At 49.5% G+C, this 16,590-nt stretch overlaps 1 protein-coding gene across 1 annotated transcript; it reads left to right on the top strand.

Moving 5' to 3' along the window:
* The first annotated feature begins 4,762 nt into the window (after positions 1 to 4,762).
* Positions 4,763 to 16,423, top strand: Myl4 (myosin light chain 4). The gene is made up of 7 exons (XM_051158857.1): positions 4,763 to 5,039; positions 8,299 to 8,326; positions 12,937 to 13,086; positions 13,358 to 13,531; positions 13,967 to 14,044; positions 15,472 to 15,513; positions 16,345 to 16,423. The coding sequence occupies exons 1-6, from the start codon at positions 4,917 to 4,919 to the stop codon at positions 15,498 to 15,500; spliced, it is 582 nt and encodes a 193-aa protein (XP_051014814.1). The 5' UTR covers positions 4,763 to 4,916; the 3' UTR covers positions 15,501 to 15,513; positions 16,345 to 16,423.
* Positions 16,424 to 16,590: the final 167 nt, after the last annotated feature.

The raw sequence follows: 16,590 nt of genomic DNA on the forward strand, positions 1-16,590 counted from the left end.
TCAGTTCCCAGCACCCAAATCAGGAACAACTGCCTGCGGTGCTAATTCCAGGCAATCTAACTCCCTCTTCTCACTTCCTTGGGCATCAGCATATTTGTGATTCACATGAATTTAGGTGTACACACACACACACACACACACACACGCACACGCACACGCACACGCACACACGCACACACACGTACGCACCCACCCCTCCCCAGGAAAAGTCAAACAACAGCTAGTTATGTCATTTAACCCCAGCTCTCCTATGAAGTTCTACTAACAGCTTCATTCCCAGGGGAGAAAACTGAGGCATACATACAGAAGATAAGCGGTTCTGGGTGATGGTGGCACACACCTTTAATCTCAGCACTTGGGAGGCAGAGGCAAGTGTTGTGAATTCGAGGCCAGGCTGGTCTACAGAGCAAGAGCCAAAGCAGCCGGGGCTGCACAGAGAAACCCTGCTTCAAAACAACAACAACAACAACAAAAACAAAGAAGTTAACTGGCTAGCCCATGGCTCCAAGTCAGCGACAGTCAGTACTGCCAACTCCTTTATGGACATGGATTACAGTGCTGTTGACTGCGGCAGTGCCCTGTAATGTCCAGGTTTATGAGACACTGATGAGCAGGGAGGGGGCCGGGTGACAAGGGCAAAGCATTAAGAGCCAGGACTGCTATCAGCAACACTCGATCCTGGGCAGGAGAATCTATCTCTTTCAGGACAGGACGGACTCTGGTCAGAGGTGACAGGCAGAGAGGAGTGCGTGCTGATGACGAGCACTGTCCAAATGAGGCTCCGGTGGCAGTTCTCAGTGCATTTGTCTCTGAGCTGACATTTGACATAAACCAGCTGATATGAAATTCTATCTTCTATTTCAAGCCACTGAATTTGAAGTACTTCCAGTGTGAGCACATAGGTGGCAGAGGGAGTCTAGCTCAGGCGCTGCTAGCTGCTCCCACGGAGGACGCTTTTAGGCTACCACTGCCCACAGAGATAGTTCTTTACTCTCCTCCTGTTCTCCATTCTTGCTGAAGGGATGGGTCCTGTCGGGGGTCAATCTTCAACATCAGCGATCAGAAAACAGAATGAGGAGGATGAGAAAGAGAGACTTCAGACTCCAGATCTACCGGGATCCCCCTCAGGACGTTAGGTAATAAATGAGGTTCCTATCTCCTCTCTGGACTCTTGACTACACTACAGCTCTCCTCCAGTTGCTTCAGGAGTGCCAGGCGTCTTTCTCCTGTGGTTGCTGAGAGAAAGTCAGAAACACGGAAAGAGCTCCCACCCTCTCCCTGCCCCACCTTGGGGTCCTCCTTGGCCAGAGATCCCAGGCAGTCAGGCTTTCTCTCTGAGGAGGCAGGCTGCCTGGACCTAGGCATTTACGGTGTGCCTTCTGGGCCGCAATATTTCACAGGCTGTTTTCCAAGCTGCCACCCTGCCCCTCTTGCATCCCGGTCTGCCTCCCCCGCCTGTCCTTGTTCTTAAATCCACACCTCACAATGCCTTCCTCTGAACCTCTCTCTCCCTGAGAGTTCCTCTGAGGAAACCCGAGAAGCCTGGCTTCCTCTGTCTGGAGAATTCATGGGGGATGGAGATATCTTGCTGGAATATCTTGCCTGTCTCACATGTTCTTTTTTTTTTTTTTTTTTTTTTTTTTTACAAATTTCATGGTAGCTTGCGATGTTAAAGGTTATGCCCTGTGCTGGAAACGGTAAAAACAGGCTTCAGATATACCAGGGTCTACTCCAGAGAGCCCTGGAGGCCTGACATTCTATTTCTTTCTAGATTTATCATTTTTAATATTTATTTCTGTTATTTTAAAGTCCAAGTAGGCATGTATGTCTGCCTAGAGTATGTGCAGTTGAGTGCTGGTGCCCTAGGAGGCCAGCGGCATTGGATTCCCTGGAGTTAGACCTATAAACAATTGTGTGCTCCTTGATGTGGGTCCTGAGGCCCAAACTCCTGTTCTTCCCTGCAGAGCCATCTCTCCAGCCCCTTGAGATTCATCCAATCTTTTATTTTTATGGTGTTGGGGACTGAACTTAGGGCTTCATAAATGCTAGGCAGATGCTCTACCTCTGGTCCACATCCCCCCCTCCCCGTCCCCCACCCCCAGTAAAGCATCCTCCGAGCCCTCTGTCTCTTGTGGATCACATTATTTCACTTCTTTCTAGAGTGACAAGAATGACTGCTCTTCAAACTGATGAGCAGGTGAGAACACTTCATTTGTTGGTAATGTAAAGAATTTAAAATAGTGAGAGCTTGAGTATGCAAAACACACAGGAAGGGGTTGGTAAGTGCTTGTAGGGTGCGGTGGTTTCAGTGAGAATGCCCATCCCCCCCTCCCCACCCCACCCCCAGGCTCATATATCTTAATGCCTAGTTGTGGCCTTGTTGGAGAAAGTGTGTCACGTAGGTGGGCTTTGAGGTCTCAAAAGCCTTTGCTAGCCTCACCTCCCAACATACACCTTTTGGCCTGTAGATCAGAATGTAGCTCCCTGCTACTGCTCCAGCACCGTGTAGGACACCATGCTCCTTGCCATGACGACAACGGACTAAGCCTCTGAAACTGTAAGCTAGCCCTCAGATAGATGCCCTCTTTTATAAAAGCTGCCTTGGTTATGGTGTTTTCTTCACAGCAATGGAACAGTGACTAAGACACAGAGCAAGAATGAGAATGAGAATTTGGATACCCACCTGCCTCCTGTACCCCACCAGTAACCCCAGCCCTGGGGGGTATGCTTTAGAGACAGGTGGCTCTCCAGAGTTCCATTGCCAGCCAGTCTAGCCAATCAGTGAGCTTCAGGTTCAGGGATAGACCCACTCTCAAGAAGTAAGATGGAGACCGATAGAGGAAGACACTGGGCATCGACTTATGGTTTTCCCAGGTGACACACAATAAACACATGGAGGGAAGTCAGGAACAGTGGCTCATGCCTGAAGTCTTAGTATTTAAGGGCTGAGACAGGAGGATTACCATGAATCTGAGGCAAGCATGGGTTATATTATGAGTTCTAGGCTAGTCTAGCTTACATAGTGAGACTCTGTCTCAAAAACAAACAAAACAAAGCAAAACAAAAAACTCAACCAACCTCTGAGAAGTGGCTCAGCATTTAAGAGCATTTGCTGCTCTTGCAGTGACCTGAGGTCAGTTGCTAACCTGTGCTAGACAGCTCACAACTACCTGTAACTCTAGTCCCAGGAGATCCGAAGCCCTCTTCTGGTCATCACAAGCATGTGCACAAACACATACATGCACTTACACACTAACACACACCACACACATGCTTACTTTAAAATAAAACAAATCTTTAAAAAGTTTAAAATAGGGGCTGGAGAGATGGCTTGGTGGTTAAGAGCACTGGCTCGGAAAGTCAGAGTGGTATTCTGCCTTCCTTGTTTGTTGTTTTAGTATGGCTTTGGCTTTAGTTGTTTTTTTTTTGAGACAGGGTTTCTCTATGTAGCCCTGGCTATCCTGGAACTCACTTTGTAGACCAGGCTGGCTGCCTTCTGAGCACTGGGATTAAAGGAGTGTGCCACCACCAACTGGTCTTTCCTTAGTTATTATCCTGTCATAGACACAGTCTAAAGATTCAGGTGTGTGTGTGGCAGACAAACTTTTTGGTTGTTTTTCTGAATATTGTTGACTTTTCTTTTTTTCCAAAACGTCACATGGTTGTTACAAAAATTTTCATTAGTATAGGAAGTGGAAAAAAATAAGAATCTGAAGAGACTGGAGTATAAATTATTCAACTATACACATTAGAACCAGACATACCTGGGTCTCAATCTCAGTTCATAGTTAATAATTTGAGTGACCTTGGCCAAGTTATTTTAACTATTGTGTGTTTATGTGTGTGTGTGTGTGTGTGTGTGTGTGTGTGTGTGTGTGTGTGTGTGAGAGAGAGAGAGAGAGAGAGAGAGAGAGAGAGAGAGAGAGAAAGAGAGAGAAAGAGAGAAAGAGAGAGATCTGAGTAATAATGGTATCTGTCTTTATAGGATTATGGAAGATTCAATGAGATTTTACAGGAATATAGTGTATAGTAAGTAGTGCATGGTGCATAGAGAGCAAACACACACACACACACACACACACACACACACAAAGTTCAGTGGCGCAGGATGAGTTAGACACAAAAAGCATGTGTCTAGACATTGAGTTTTCTAAACTTTAGCCTCCCAACTTTTGACATATCTCTGTTTCTTACCCACATACCGCCCCACCCCCTGAGGGGGGGACAAATGTGCAATCCTTGATAAAAGGACAACTGTGGGTAGAGGGTGGATCTGGGGAGCTGAAGTCTGTGGAGTTCTTGGGATGCCTGCCCTGGACAATGCAGGGTTTTGCCCTGTGGGTTGGGAGACTGTCTGGACCAGCTGTTGCCTCGGGACTCCATGTGGGGAGAGTTGAGCCTTAGGGCAGGGTCTAAGGCTCTCAGCTTAAAGGATCTTAACTTAAAAGGAATGTGTAGTGAGCTGCCTCTGTTTGGGAGGGACTAAAAAAAGCCTCAACCTCCCCTGGGTTTTGTGTCAGGGTTATCAATGGCTCAAGTCAGCTCATCTCTCTCTGGCTCCCCTGATACTTTGGAGGGGGTCTGTTTTCCCGCCCCTGTCTGGGTTTCCACCAATTGGCAGGAAAGGACCAATCTGTCCTAGAGGCCAAGCTGTGAGGAGTGAGGTGTGTGCCTATGGGAGAGGGCAGTGGTGACTCCAAACCTGGTGACAATATCGAGATGTCAGCTGCTGGTGTTTCTTCCTTTTATAGTCAGCAGCAGTTGCTCTTGCTCTCACCCAGCCCCTCTGTGGGGGGCTCCTGCCCAGGATAAAAGCCAGGGGGAGGCTGCCCAGTCCCCATCCTCTCTCTCAGGAGCCACTTCTTCTCTTTTGGTTTCTTTTTAGGTCTCACTTCCACTGAAGATCCCAAGACAGCATGCCTCCCAAGAAGCCTGAGCCTAAGAAGGAGGCTGCCAAGACAGCTGCAGCCCCAGCTCCAGCCCCCGCCTCGGCTCCTGAGCCCCACAAGGACTCTGCCTTTGACCCCAAGAGTGTGAAGGTGAGTGAAGCTCAGCCCACTGCATCTTCTTTGCCCTGTTCTTCTTGAGATCTAGTTCTCTCAGGCCAGAGAGAGATGAGGACCGTGACATCCATGCCCCAGATTGTAGCCCCAAGGGCCAGTGGAATCAGTACTAGCCTGGGGTCAGAGGCTTTCTGTTTTAAGAGCAGGTTGTGCTGTGTGCAAAGGGAGCTCAGCCAGGCGACTTCTGATTAGCCCAGAAAAATCAGAAATGGTGGCAGGTGCAACCAACCAGCATAGCGTGTGGCAGTCATAGTGAAGATTGGCCTTTGACTGAAATAGGATATGAATATATATTTTTACATTTATTATTTTATTTTCTGTGTATGGATGCTTTGCCTACATGTATGTCTATGTACCACATGCAGTAGTGCCCACAGCGGCCAGGAGAGGCCATTGTATCCCCTCCGCACCCCCTACCTCCATCCCCCCACCTCTGGAACTGGAGTACAGATCATGAGCTGCCATGTGGGTGCTGGTGATCCAACCTTGTGTGTGTGTGTGCTCTTAACGGCTGAATTATCTCTCCAACTCTGAGAGGTAGAATGTGCTTATGAAAAATAAACACAGCAGGAACCAGTGGTCTAACCGGGGTGGGGTGGGGTGGGGTGGGGTGGCATGGTAGCAGCCAGAGAGGAAGCTCTCATGTGCTGGGCTGTGGGAGGCTTCACTCACAAACACGCTTTAGGGGAAGAGACACAGAGAAGGTAAGAGGAGCCTGGGTGCGTCTCTTTCTCTTTCTTTACACACCTTTATGGCCCCAGCCTGGTCTGCTCACTCCTGCCTGAGACCTTGCTAACTTGGTGAGGGACTTGCGCCTGCTTTCTTCAGTCTCCCGGTTTTATGCCCTGCCTCATCCTCCTCCTCTCACTTGGCTGGTGACAGTCCCTCTCTCTGGAGCTGGTGCGGGCCCCTGTTGACTGACTCAGTCATTTAGGCCTCCCAGCAATCTGGCCCAGCTGCCCCAAGGACTAAGCTGGGGAGGGTTGGGCCTGGGCGGGAGGGGGTCCAAAGCCTCAGGAGAGGAGCAGTTTGAAGACTTGGCACCAGACTGGGAGAGGTCAAGTGGCTACTGGCATGAAGAGCTATTAATGTCAGGTCTGGAGTGGTGGGCCCCCTGGGGAATCTCAGCCTGGAGACAAGGCTAGGGGAGATGAGACTTGAAGACAAGGTTCTGTGCCACAGAGACAGAGACCCCCCACACCCAAGACTTTGATTGTGTGGGTCACCATAGTCTTCTCAGGATCAGAGCCCACATAAGAAACTCCATACAATACTATGCCAAGGGGTCAAGACCCTGTTAGCCCTAAAGGGGTTTAACAGGACTGGCCTGTCAGAGAGATGAAGGCAGTTAACCCCTGGACTTGGTGTGTGGCTCCTCATGGGGAAACCTTGATGGTACCTAGAGGCTTTCTGTACCATCTGTTTGTCCTAGAAGCAGACCATCTGTGTCCATACCCGACCCCCACCTTTATTTTTGATTTGTCTGGTTAAACACCATGCTTGGTCCCTGTGTCTGGACAGCAGCTACCCAGTGGCATCAAGTGAGAAGTCTCCATTTCACCAGTCACTTCCCTCCACTCAGTCACCTCCCCTGATTTTCTATTCTGTAAAAAGGAAGGAAAGAGGGAATCGGTATTCATGGGAGCCATCCTCCTCCTGCCCCTCCCTGCCCCCCCCCCACCCCCAGTTCACATATTCACCCACCTAGTTCCTCTGTTTATAAGAGTCTTTGACTGAAGTGGGAACAGAGGTAAGCCCAGTATGTCATGATGACCTCGTAGTTAGGCTATGTGCTTCTGTCCTGGTTTCTTGGACATGGGGTGAAAAAGCATTTCAAAGCAAGGCAAGGTTTTCCCCATAGGGTCAGTGTGGTATAGTAGTGTAGTGTGGTGTACGTGTGTAGTGTGGTAGATGTCGTGTAGTAGAGGCTTCTCCTCATTGAGGGGACCTTTTCCTCATTGATCCCCAGACTTGGCAAAGCCTCCTGCACATTGAGCCCTGACTGAGCCCCTATGGTATCAGTCCTGGAGGAGGTGGGGATGGAATTGTGGCACATGAAGTGCCCCAGGAGTGGCACCCACCAGCGCTTGGAAAGGGAGGGCCAGGCTAGAGTGGAGAAGGGCATCGCAGTAAAATGATGATTCAAGCTTGGTCGTCTCAGTTCCTCTCAGAACCTCCCTCCCAGATGCCTTGTAGAGCAGGTGTGTTGGAGGGCCACCCCGAATCCCATTCATTCACTCAGTGCTACATTTCTGAGTACTTACTATGTACGAAACACTTCAATGATAATAATAAAAATCTCTGCCCTGGGGGGAACCTGGCTTTCAGGAGACAGGCCAGGGGAGCTGTGACGGAGTCCAGGCACACGTAACTTCCTAGAGTGCCTGGGAGGAAGGTGATGGGGTGGTGGAAGGAAAAGCTTCCTTCAGGGAGGTGGGCTGACAGGCAGCATCGAGGCAGAAGAGGGATCCCGGAGTGAGCACCCAAAGCCTGAGGAGCGTCTTGTCATGGGATCAGGAACTGGGAGAACTTGGGCGTGACAGTGAGAGTAGTTTATCCATGGCTGTGTAGGACAGGAAGGAATTGTGTAAGCTGGATCACTGCAGGCTCTAGCACAATGGAGATAGATAAGCTCTTTCTTGTTTCCTCTTGGTGGTGGGTGTTTGCTTGCTTGTTTAAAGATTTATTTGTTTTATGTGTATGAGTGTTTTGTCTGCATGTGTGTGTCTGGTGCCCATGGATTCCAGAAAAGGAATCCCCTGGAACTGGAGATACAGATGGTTGTGAGCTGCTGTGTAGGTGCTAGGAACTGAATTTGGATCCTCTTCAAGAACAATACATGAACTTAATGGCTCAGACATTTCTCCAGGCCCTAATCTCGCCCCCCCCCTTTTTTTCTGGAACAAGGTTTCTCTGTGTAGCCTTGGCTGTCCTGGACTCACTTTGTAGACCAGGCTGGCCTCGAACTCACATCAATTCACCTGCCTCTGCCTCCCAAGTGCTGGGATTACAGGCGTGCATCACCCAGCATGGCTCTAACCTTGGTTTAGAAGGAAGTTTGAAGGTCACATTGTTTTAGAGACAGCCAATTTGGCTCATTCCTCGGGAGAACTGGTTTACCCTCAGCCCCGTATCCTTCCTTCCCTCTTCATCAGGGTCTGCTGGAGGCGACCAGACTTCCTTTTGGAAGCCTTCAGCAGTCCCTGCCCTCACCCCTGCATTTCTTTCCCTACAGATAGACTTCAGTGCCGACCAGATCGAAGGTAAGTCTGAACAACTCCACAATCCGCCTCGCTTTCCAGAGAAGGGGTGAGTGGCCCTTGTGGTGACAGTAATTATTATCACCCCAGCAGGCCTGCTGGGCATAGTCCTAGGCACTTCATATGGATCAAGTCACTTTATTCTTCAAACAACCCTCTGGGGTATAGAGGCTATCCCCGCCCCCATGTAACAGGTAGTAAAAACCTCAGGCTCAGAGAATTTGGGTGTCTTGTCCATTCTCACACAGCCAGCAGTGGGGGTGGGGAGGCTCAGGGTTCAGATTTGGGTATCTGATTCTAGACCTCTGTTTGCAGCTGTCCTTGCACAGTGCTTGAGATCTAGTTGATGCTCAGCAAATGCGATCCCTTTACCTTCCCGCCATGCCCCTCATCTGTCATGATGTCTGGGAGTCCTTCTCTCTGTTCTTCATGCGAGAAACCCTCTTTAGCTTATGGGCCCTCAGTCCCTCGTCTTGGAGTAAGTCTGAAACATGTCCACCCGCCCTGGTGGCAAGGCCAGTGGTGACCTGCAGGCACACGGGTTCTTCTGTGCTCTCCCTCACCAACTCTTCTCATTTGCAATAGAGACAATTTCTCAATCTTATATAAAGTGTCAGTAAAGGCCAAATCTCAAGAGGCTGGAGAGATGGCTCAGTGGTTAGGAGTGTGCACTGTATTTGCGGAGGATCTGAGTTCGGTTCCCAGTACCCATATTGGGCAGTTCACAATTGCCTATAACATCGGCTCCTGTGCTTCCCCCCCTTTACCCGGCCCCCATACACGTAATTAAAAATAAAATAAATCTTAAAAAAGAGAGACTTCTCACACATGGATGTACTTAAATAATCAGGGAGACTTTCATGTTGTTTCCATCTGGGGGACATTGTGTCTTCCTGGGTGACAAGACACCTGCACTTAAGTTGTAAGATTAATGGTCATACTTTTCAATTTCCCTCTAAGAAAGTGTACCAGTTTACACAGAACATGGGAACTGGCCCGTGTGTTTTAGAACTGGTGGCAGGAATCTGTCTCTGTCATGCTGTGGAGACAAGCAGGCAGGCAGGCAACGGCTGTAGAAGCCGTGAAGGTCTTGGTGCTTACTAGCGCTGAGCACATGCATCTGTAGCGATGCCATATGTCAAATCCGTGGCACCAGTGAGCACTGGAAACACAATTCATAACAATGCTTCCTCACTACCCGAGGGAAATGGTGGTGCGCTCGCCAGGACAGCGGCTGAGTTCTCCCCCTCAAGGGTTCAGGCTTCGGTTTAGCTCTGTAACCTTCCACGCCCTGACTTTGAAGCCATTTCTCTTTGTGTTAGATTACAATGCTTTATTTTTTCTTTCTTTTTCTTTTCTTTCTGTCTTTTTTTTTTCTTTTTTTTTTTCAAGACAGGGTTTCTCTGTGTAGCCTTGACTGTCCTGGACTCACTTTGTAGACCAGGCTGACTTCGAACTCACAGAGACCCACCTGACTCTGTCTCCCGAGTGCTGGGATTAAAAGCATGCGCCACCACGCCAGGCTCTTTTTTCATTTTCATCCCTGTTGCCTCTTCATTTGCTTTTTGGTGAAGCTATAGCTACTGGCGGATGGTTTTCCTTTTCTCTTAAGACAGGGTCTTAATTAACCCAGTCTGGCTGAAAATTCACTTGTAGCTGAGGCTGGCTTTGGACTCTGATCCTCTTGCCTCCACTGCCTAAGTGCTGGGGTTATAAGTGTGCACTACCATACCTGGTTTAGGTGGTGCTGGGGATCGAACCCAGGACTTCACCTGTGTTAGGCAAGCACCCTACTGCCTGAGCTACATCCTCAGCCCCAGCCGATGGTTTTCTTGTGTTATAATAGAAAGAACATTCTTTGGGAATCGGAAGAATTATTGTCAGCGATTCTTGTGACACTATGAGCCACGAGAAGTTGTTCACTCTCCTCTTCATCTTTTTCCTCCTTCTCTTCCTCCTCCTTCCAGGCTCATTTTATTTATGTGTGTATGCACGTGCACTCAGGGAGGCCGGAAGCAGACACTGGAGCTCTTGGGGTGGGATTTACAGGCTTTTATGAGCTGCCTGAAGTGGGTGTTGGGATCTGAAATCTGGTCGTCTGATAGACAGAGCAATAAGCGCTCTTAACCACTGAGCCACCTGTCCAGCCCAGAAGTTACTTCTTTAAAATTTAATTTTCTCATTTTCAAAGTGAGAGTATTTGATTCTGTTCAGTTCAGAAATTTTGTGACTATTGAACATTTTGTCTACATCCCCCTCCTCTGTGGGGCTAACTGCCACATTCCTCTAAGTTCGCAGTCTCTGGGCGATATGGCTCCAAGTTCCGAACACCTCCCTCTAGTGAGAATTTTGACATTTTTGTTTCTTTAAAAAACACAGGGCCTGGAGAGATGGCTCAGAGGTTAAGAGCTCTGACTGCTTTTCCAGAGGTCCTGAGTTCAATTCCCAGCAACCACATGGTGACTCACAACCATCTATAATGAGATCTAATGCCCTCTTCTGGCCTGCAGGTGACCATGGGGGTCATGTATTGTACACATAATAATAAAAAAAAATCTTAAAAAAAAAAACTCCACAGAAATGTTATGGGAATATGTTTCTATTTTAATCCCAGGTGTGGGGATATGAGGCTGCTTCACGGCAGCTGATTATTTGCCTTGTGCTCTGGTGGGCGTATGGTTTTGCCAGCTGCGTATAGTTTCTATGAGTGTGTGATGTTTGGAATTCTGGGAACTTTTCAGAGGATATATAAGTGCTAGGGTCCCGAAGGGTTGTTGTTGTTGGCTGGTTGGTTGTGGTGTGTCAAGAAGTCGTGTGAAAAGAAATGAGAAGACATTAGCTGTCCTGACGGTGAGGATCAAACCTGTCCCCAAGGAGCTCTATGCCCCTAACCAGCAGGAAGTCAGCCAAGCATGGTTTTACCCCCTTTCCGCTCTGTCCTTTTTTCTCTCCTATCCAGTGTTAGGGTGTTAGTAAGGGAGAAGAGTGGAAGAGAGGAAGGAACCCACAAATGCTGCCTATACCTTCCCAATAGGAACTAGCTCAGATTTGCATATCCTTCAAGAACAGGGTCCCACAAGGGGCTCTCTGTCTTCCACAGCAGCTGCCTCCGCACCCCAGTCTGTTGTCGCCTGATGTGATTGCTCCAGCACCAATGGCTTCGCTATTCCTAGTAGTAATTCTAAACACGGGTGTTTCCATGTGTGCAGCAGCAGGAAGGGCTGTAAGCAATGAAGTCTGGGGCAATCTGCTTTGGTTGCTGCATAATTTGCATAATATGTGGCTTTTGAGGGAACAAGCCATCCTAAAGTACCTGGGCATGGTTAAAGGCGGCCTCTCTCTTGGGTAACTCAGCGGTCTTCTTCGGTTGAGCTGCTGGTCTGTTTAGTAGTTCTGCTTTACCCTCAGAGGAACTAGCTTCCAACTGTTGACTTCTTTGGCCCCTCGACAGATCTGTACACCCCTGTGGAACACCCCTGCTAGCAGGGGCCTCTTTGCCTTAAGAGACAGCTGCAGTCTGTTGTCACTTGCTGCGGTTTGTGGCTGTCCACTTTGTGGATAACATGAGGTGACGTCAGTGTGACTGCCAGCTCATATTATTCTAATAAATTAATTGATTCCAAATTGACGGAGAACAGACATGGTGGTATCTGTTTAAAATGCTGGCACTTGGGAGGTGGAGGCAGGAGGATCAGGAGTGCCAGGCCATCCTCTGCTACAGAGCACATTTGGAGTCAGTCTGGACTACTTGAGACCTTGTCTCGAGAAAACAAAAGCAAACAAACAGATGAAGAAATCAGTCTATTTGCAAAGGGCCCAGGGGTATCTCAGTTTGGCCTGCTCTCTACCCTTCAGGCCATCGGGTCTTTCTTGTACTGAGCTATCTCCAGAGGCAGGTGACTTGGAGAGCCACCTTGGTCTGTTCTCTACACTTGGCACACTTTGTGATCCTACCAGTCACCCATGCAGGTGGACACTGTGTCCCCAGTTAAAGCTAGGAAGCAGAGGACGCACAGAGTTGTCCATTTACCAAAGGCTACCAGTGGTTCACTGGCAGGCCTGGCAGGTCCGACTGTGGCCCCAATGTCACCTTGTCTGGCCACAGAGCTCTTTCAGCCGGGAACAGGCTGTACAGATAATAGTCGTATCACTTTGCAAACTATCTCCACATCCTGCCACCTCCCGGGACACTCACAGTGACAGAGAGGCATGGCAGAGCAAGAGGGGACTGAGGCCCAGCCTGGCTTTTCTACTTTATTACACAGAGCCAAGCTGAAAACCTAGGAAGCCTCACTCCTGGCTAGAACATTCTCGCTTCTCCAGTGTTTTCTAGTCAGAGAGGAGCCTATACCAGGGAAGGATGTGAGCCTAGGAGAAACAGGGAAATAGTCACACCCAATAACTGACAGAGAGGAGAGCCAGAGGCCAGTGCTAGGATAGGTCATGGGTCCCTCAGGTGACTTTGGTTGCCAGGAGATGGGGCAGGAGTAGTTTCCAAGGACAGCCTGGAACAGTGGCTGAAGGGAGCTGCTACGTCCCTAACTGCTCCACTGAGCAAAACAGCCGCTGCCTTCACTTGGGGCAGGGGGCTGCAGCTGAGTGTCTCTCTACAGAGTTCAAAGAGGCCTTTTCGCTGTTTGACCGGACTCCAACGGGAGAGATGAAGATCACCTACGGTCAGTGTGGGGATGTGCTACGGGCCCTGGGCCAGAACCCCACCAACGCGGAGGTGCTTCGTGTGTTGGGCAAACCCAAGTCTGAAGGTCAGTGTGGGGTCAATGTCTAAGTGGGATTGATCTCAGCCCCCATAGACAATGGGCTAATAACTGGACCCAGTGCTGAGTTATACAGACACTCGTTCCTTTCAATCCTGGTGGCGTATCTCCGTGGCTCTGCCTGTCGCTGATGGAGTGTCTCATCCAGCTGGGGCCTAAGCCCTGTGCTGCTGGGGCTGAGAAGGGACCTCTTGGCCCGCTCCTCCCCCGAGCATCGACTTACGTGGTGGTTTCTGTCTGCCCCCATGCCCTTCGGAAGAGATGAGTTCCAAGACACTGGACTTCGAGATGTTCTTGCCCATCCTACAGCACATCTCCCGCAACAAGGAGCAGGGCACCTACGAGGACTTCGTGGAAGGGCTGCGGGTCTTTGACAAAGAAAGCAACGGCACTGTCATGGGGGCCGAGCTTCGGCATGTCCTTGCCACCCTGGGTATGTCAGGCGGGCAGAGATGAAAGCTGCATGAGAGTGGCTGGATAAGCGGGGCCAAATGGCGTGTGGTGGGATGTACCTAAGGGTCCCTGCATCTGGCAAATCCTAACCCAGGGCCTGTTTTCCTGGACTCTGTGGAACCCTGCCTCCCCATCTATGCCAGGAACTGGGGTTACCCCCAGGAGCTGAGAGAGGAGAGCAGTTGGCAGAGCAGGGGTTAATTCTGAAGCCTGGCATGGACTGTGCTCTGGGCAGAAGGCAGAGGCCCCAGAGTGTGCCCCGGAATACTTGACCTCCCACTTTCCAGAGCCTTCGCCAAGACTTGGCATTAACCATTTCTCAGACTCAGGGTGGGCTTTAACCCTTATGAGTGCCTCAGTTTCTCCTTCCACTTCTCTGTCACTTGTCATTAAGAGCCTGTTCTCACACCCTCAGGAGAGAAGATGAGTGAGGCCGAGGTGGAACAGCTGTTGTCTGGGCAGGAGGATGCCAATGGCTGCATCAATTATGAAGGTATGATCCTGCCTTGCTTTCCAGGGTGCCCAGGGTAAGGGAGTGGGGTGGGATGGGATGGGCCAGCCCAGAGGCCTCAGGATGTTCTTCTCAGATGGGTTGTGGCAGATTTTCACAGGATGCTGTGTTTCCATATTAGGAGTGACTATCTGGTATAATGGAAGGGACATTAAAATGTATATTTATTGTTATTAGTGTGTACATGCGACATAAGTGCAGGAATGGGCATACGCGTGTGTTCAGAGGTCAGAAGACTATTTTCAGCAATCAGTACTTCCTTCTAGCATTGGTTCCTGGGGATTGAACTCAGGTGGTCAGGCATTTGTAACAAGCATTTTTTACCCACTGATTCATCTCATTGGCCCAGGACCTTGTGTTTAAGAGACAAGTCTGTGATAAACCATCTGTGTGGCTTGGATCAAGTCACCTACCATCTCTGAGCCTCAATCTTCTCAAATGGGGAGTGGGCGTGCTGATGCCTTCCTGTAGGGGCTTGGCCTGTTGCTATATTTTCTAATGCTGATTGCTGGCCTCCAAGATCTGGCTGCTAGCAGATGAGCACATTCTCACATACACCAAGTGATGTTGTTTAAATCTTGCACCCCGGGCTGGAGAGATGGCTCAGAGGTTAAGAGCACTGGCTGCTCTTCCAGAGGTCCTGAGTTCAATTCCCAGCAACCACATGGTAGCTCACAACCATCAATAATGTGATCAGATGCCCTCCTCTGGCCTGCAGGTGTACATGCAGGCAGAACACTGTGTGCATAATAATCAATAAATCTTTTACCCCAATTTAAAGTTAGCTGGTTAATAAAATTAGCTAGGAGCCTGTAACTGGGCAGAAGAGAAGTAGGTGGAGCTTAGGTTCCCAGGCTTGGGGTTCGATGGGGACTGCAAGGGAGAGAAGCAGGAGAGGAGGAAGTCACCATGGGGTAGTAAGGACCGTGAGCATGTGGCCTGATGGAACAGAATCAGTCCAGGCAGGAACAATTACGGCAAGTGACTTGGGGTGTGCAGCTGGGAAATAGCACTACCTTAGAGGGTTGATATCCATCCAGTTATGGTGCTTAAAGCCTTTATTAATCGAAAAGGTCTCTGTCTCAATTGTTTGGAAACTAGCTGGGGTGGAGAATCGCTCTAGAGTCTATTATCCTTTTCTGCAACACCGTCCTTAAGGTTGTGGGGATCTGTTGTGATGATGTCATTTGTGTCATCTGTCTAGTGTTGGCACAGAGGGGACACATAGCAGAGTTTAGGTCCATTCCCTCTCATGCCTTCCCCAACAACCCTCCAACAAGAGGACCTCCACCTGCAGAAAGGGCACGGCAAGGTTGGAAGTGTGGGGAACAGGAAGCAGTTTAAGGAGTGCTGAGGAGGGCAGGGCCGAGGGACACTCGGTGTGGCTGACGCTTGCTTCCTTTCCCTAGCCTTTGTCAAGCATATCATGTCTGGGTGAAGAGATTTCTCTGGTGAGTTCTGCCTCGTCCTCAAAGTCCTTTCCCGGCTTATGGACAGCACCCTATGCCCTGGGAATTCTTCTGTGCCAGCCATGTGGGGCCAACATACGAGGGCAGCCTGGAGCTAGCAGCTCAGTGCTGGCTCTAGCCCTCTCTCCTTTCCTGCCGACCTCTTGCTCCGCCCTGTCTTCTGCCTTGTCTGAGTTAGGGTTTCTCTTGCTGTGATAAACACCACAAAAGCAACCTGGCGAGGACAAGCTTTATTCAGCTTGCAGCTCTCAGGTCACACTTCGTCACTGAGGGAAGTCAGGGCAGGAAGTCAATGCAGGAAGCTGAGGGCAGGAACTGAAGTCGAGGCCACGGAGGAACGCTGCTTGCTGCCTTGCTCCTCATGGTTTGCTCAGCCCACTTTCTTACACAATTCAGGGGTGTCCAGGGGTAGCACTTCCTCTAGTGGACTGGGCCTTCCCACAGCAATCATTAGTTAAAAAAATAAATAAAACAAAAAACCCTACAGACTTGCCTACAGGCAATCTGATAGAAGCATTTTCTCAATTGATTTTACTCTTCTCAGATAACTCAAGTTGGCAAACAAACAAACAAAACAAAAACCCAAAAACCTCCGACCAGGACATGCCCTGTGTTGTTTCAACCTTTACTGCTATGCCTCCTTCCTTGTCTCTCCCTGGGCACAGCACAGGCTCTTGGGTGTGACAAAGCCCCACCCCAGATCGAAGGCCCTGGCTTATGCCTCTTTACTTCCGTCCCTTGGTGTAGGGCTTTCCCGGTGATGTGGGATTGTGGGAGGCTGACATGCTCCCTTCATCTAACACTTTCTTTCAGGTGCTTGGCCCTGGGAGACCCATGGTGGCTGTCACGGAGTCTTGGCCTCACAGGCCCATAACATCCCCTGTAAATAAAGAGTCCTAGCACAGAGTATCACCGATCCCTCAGTTGTTTTGGTTGTTTCTTTAAAAACCTAATTAATGGAGTTAATTCGTGTGTGCGTGTGAGAATATCACCTGAGGCCTTGTGTTCTCGAGAAATGAATTGTATCTGGGAGCAGGAAGACGAGGACAAAAGGCCAAG

Source organism: Acomys russatus, chromosome 16, assembly GCF_903995435.1.
Source record: "Acomys russatus chromosome 16, mAcoRus1.1, whole genome shotgun sequence".
NCBI lineage: Eukaryota > Metazoa > Chordata > Mammalia > Rodentia > Muridae > Acomys > Acomys russatus.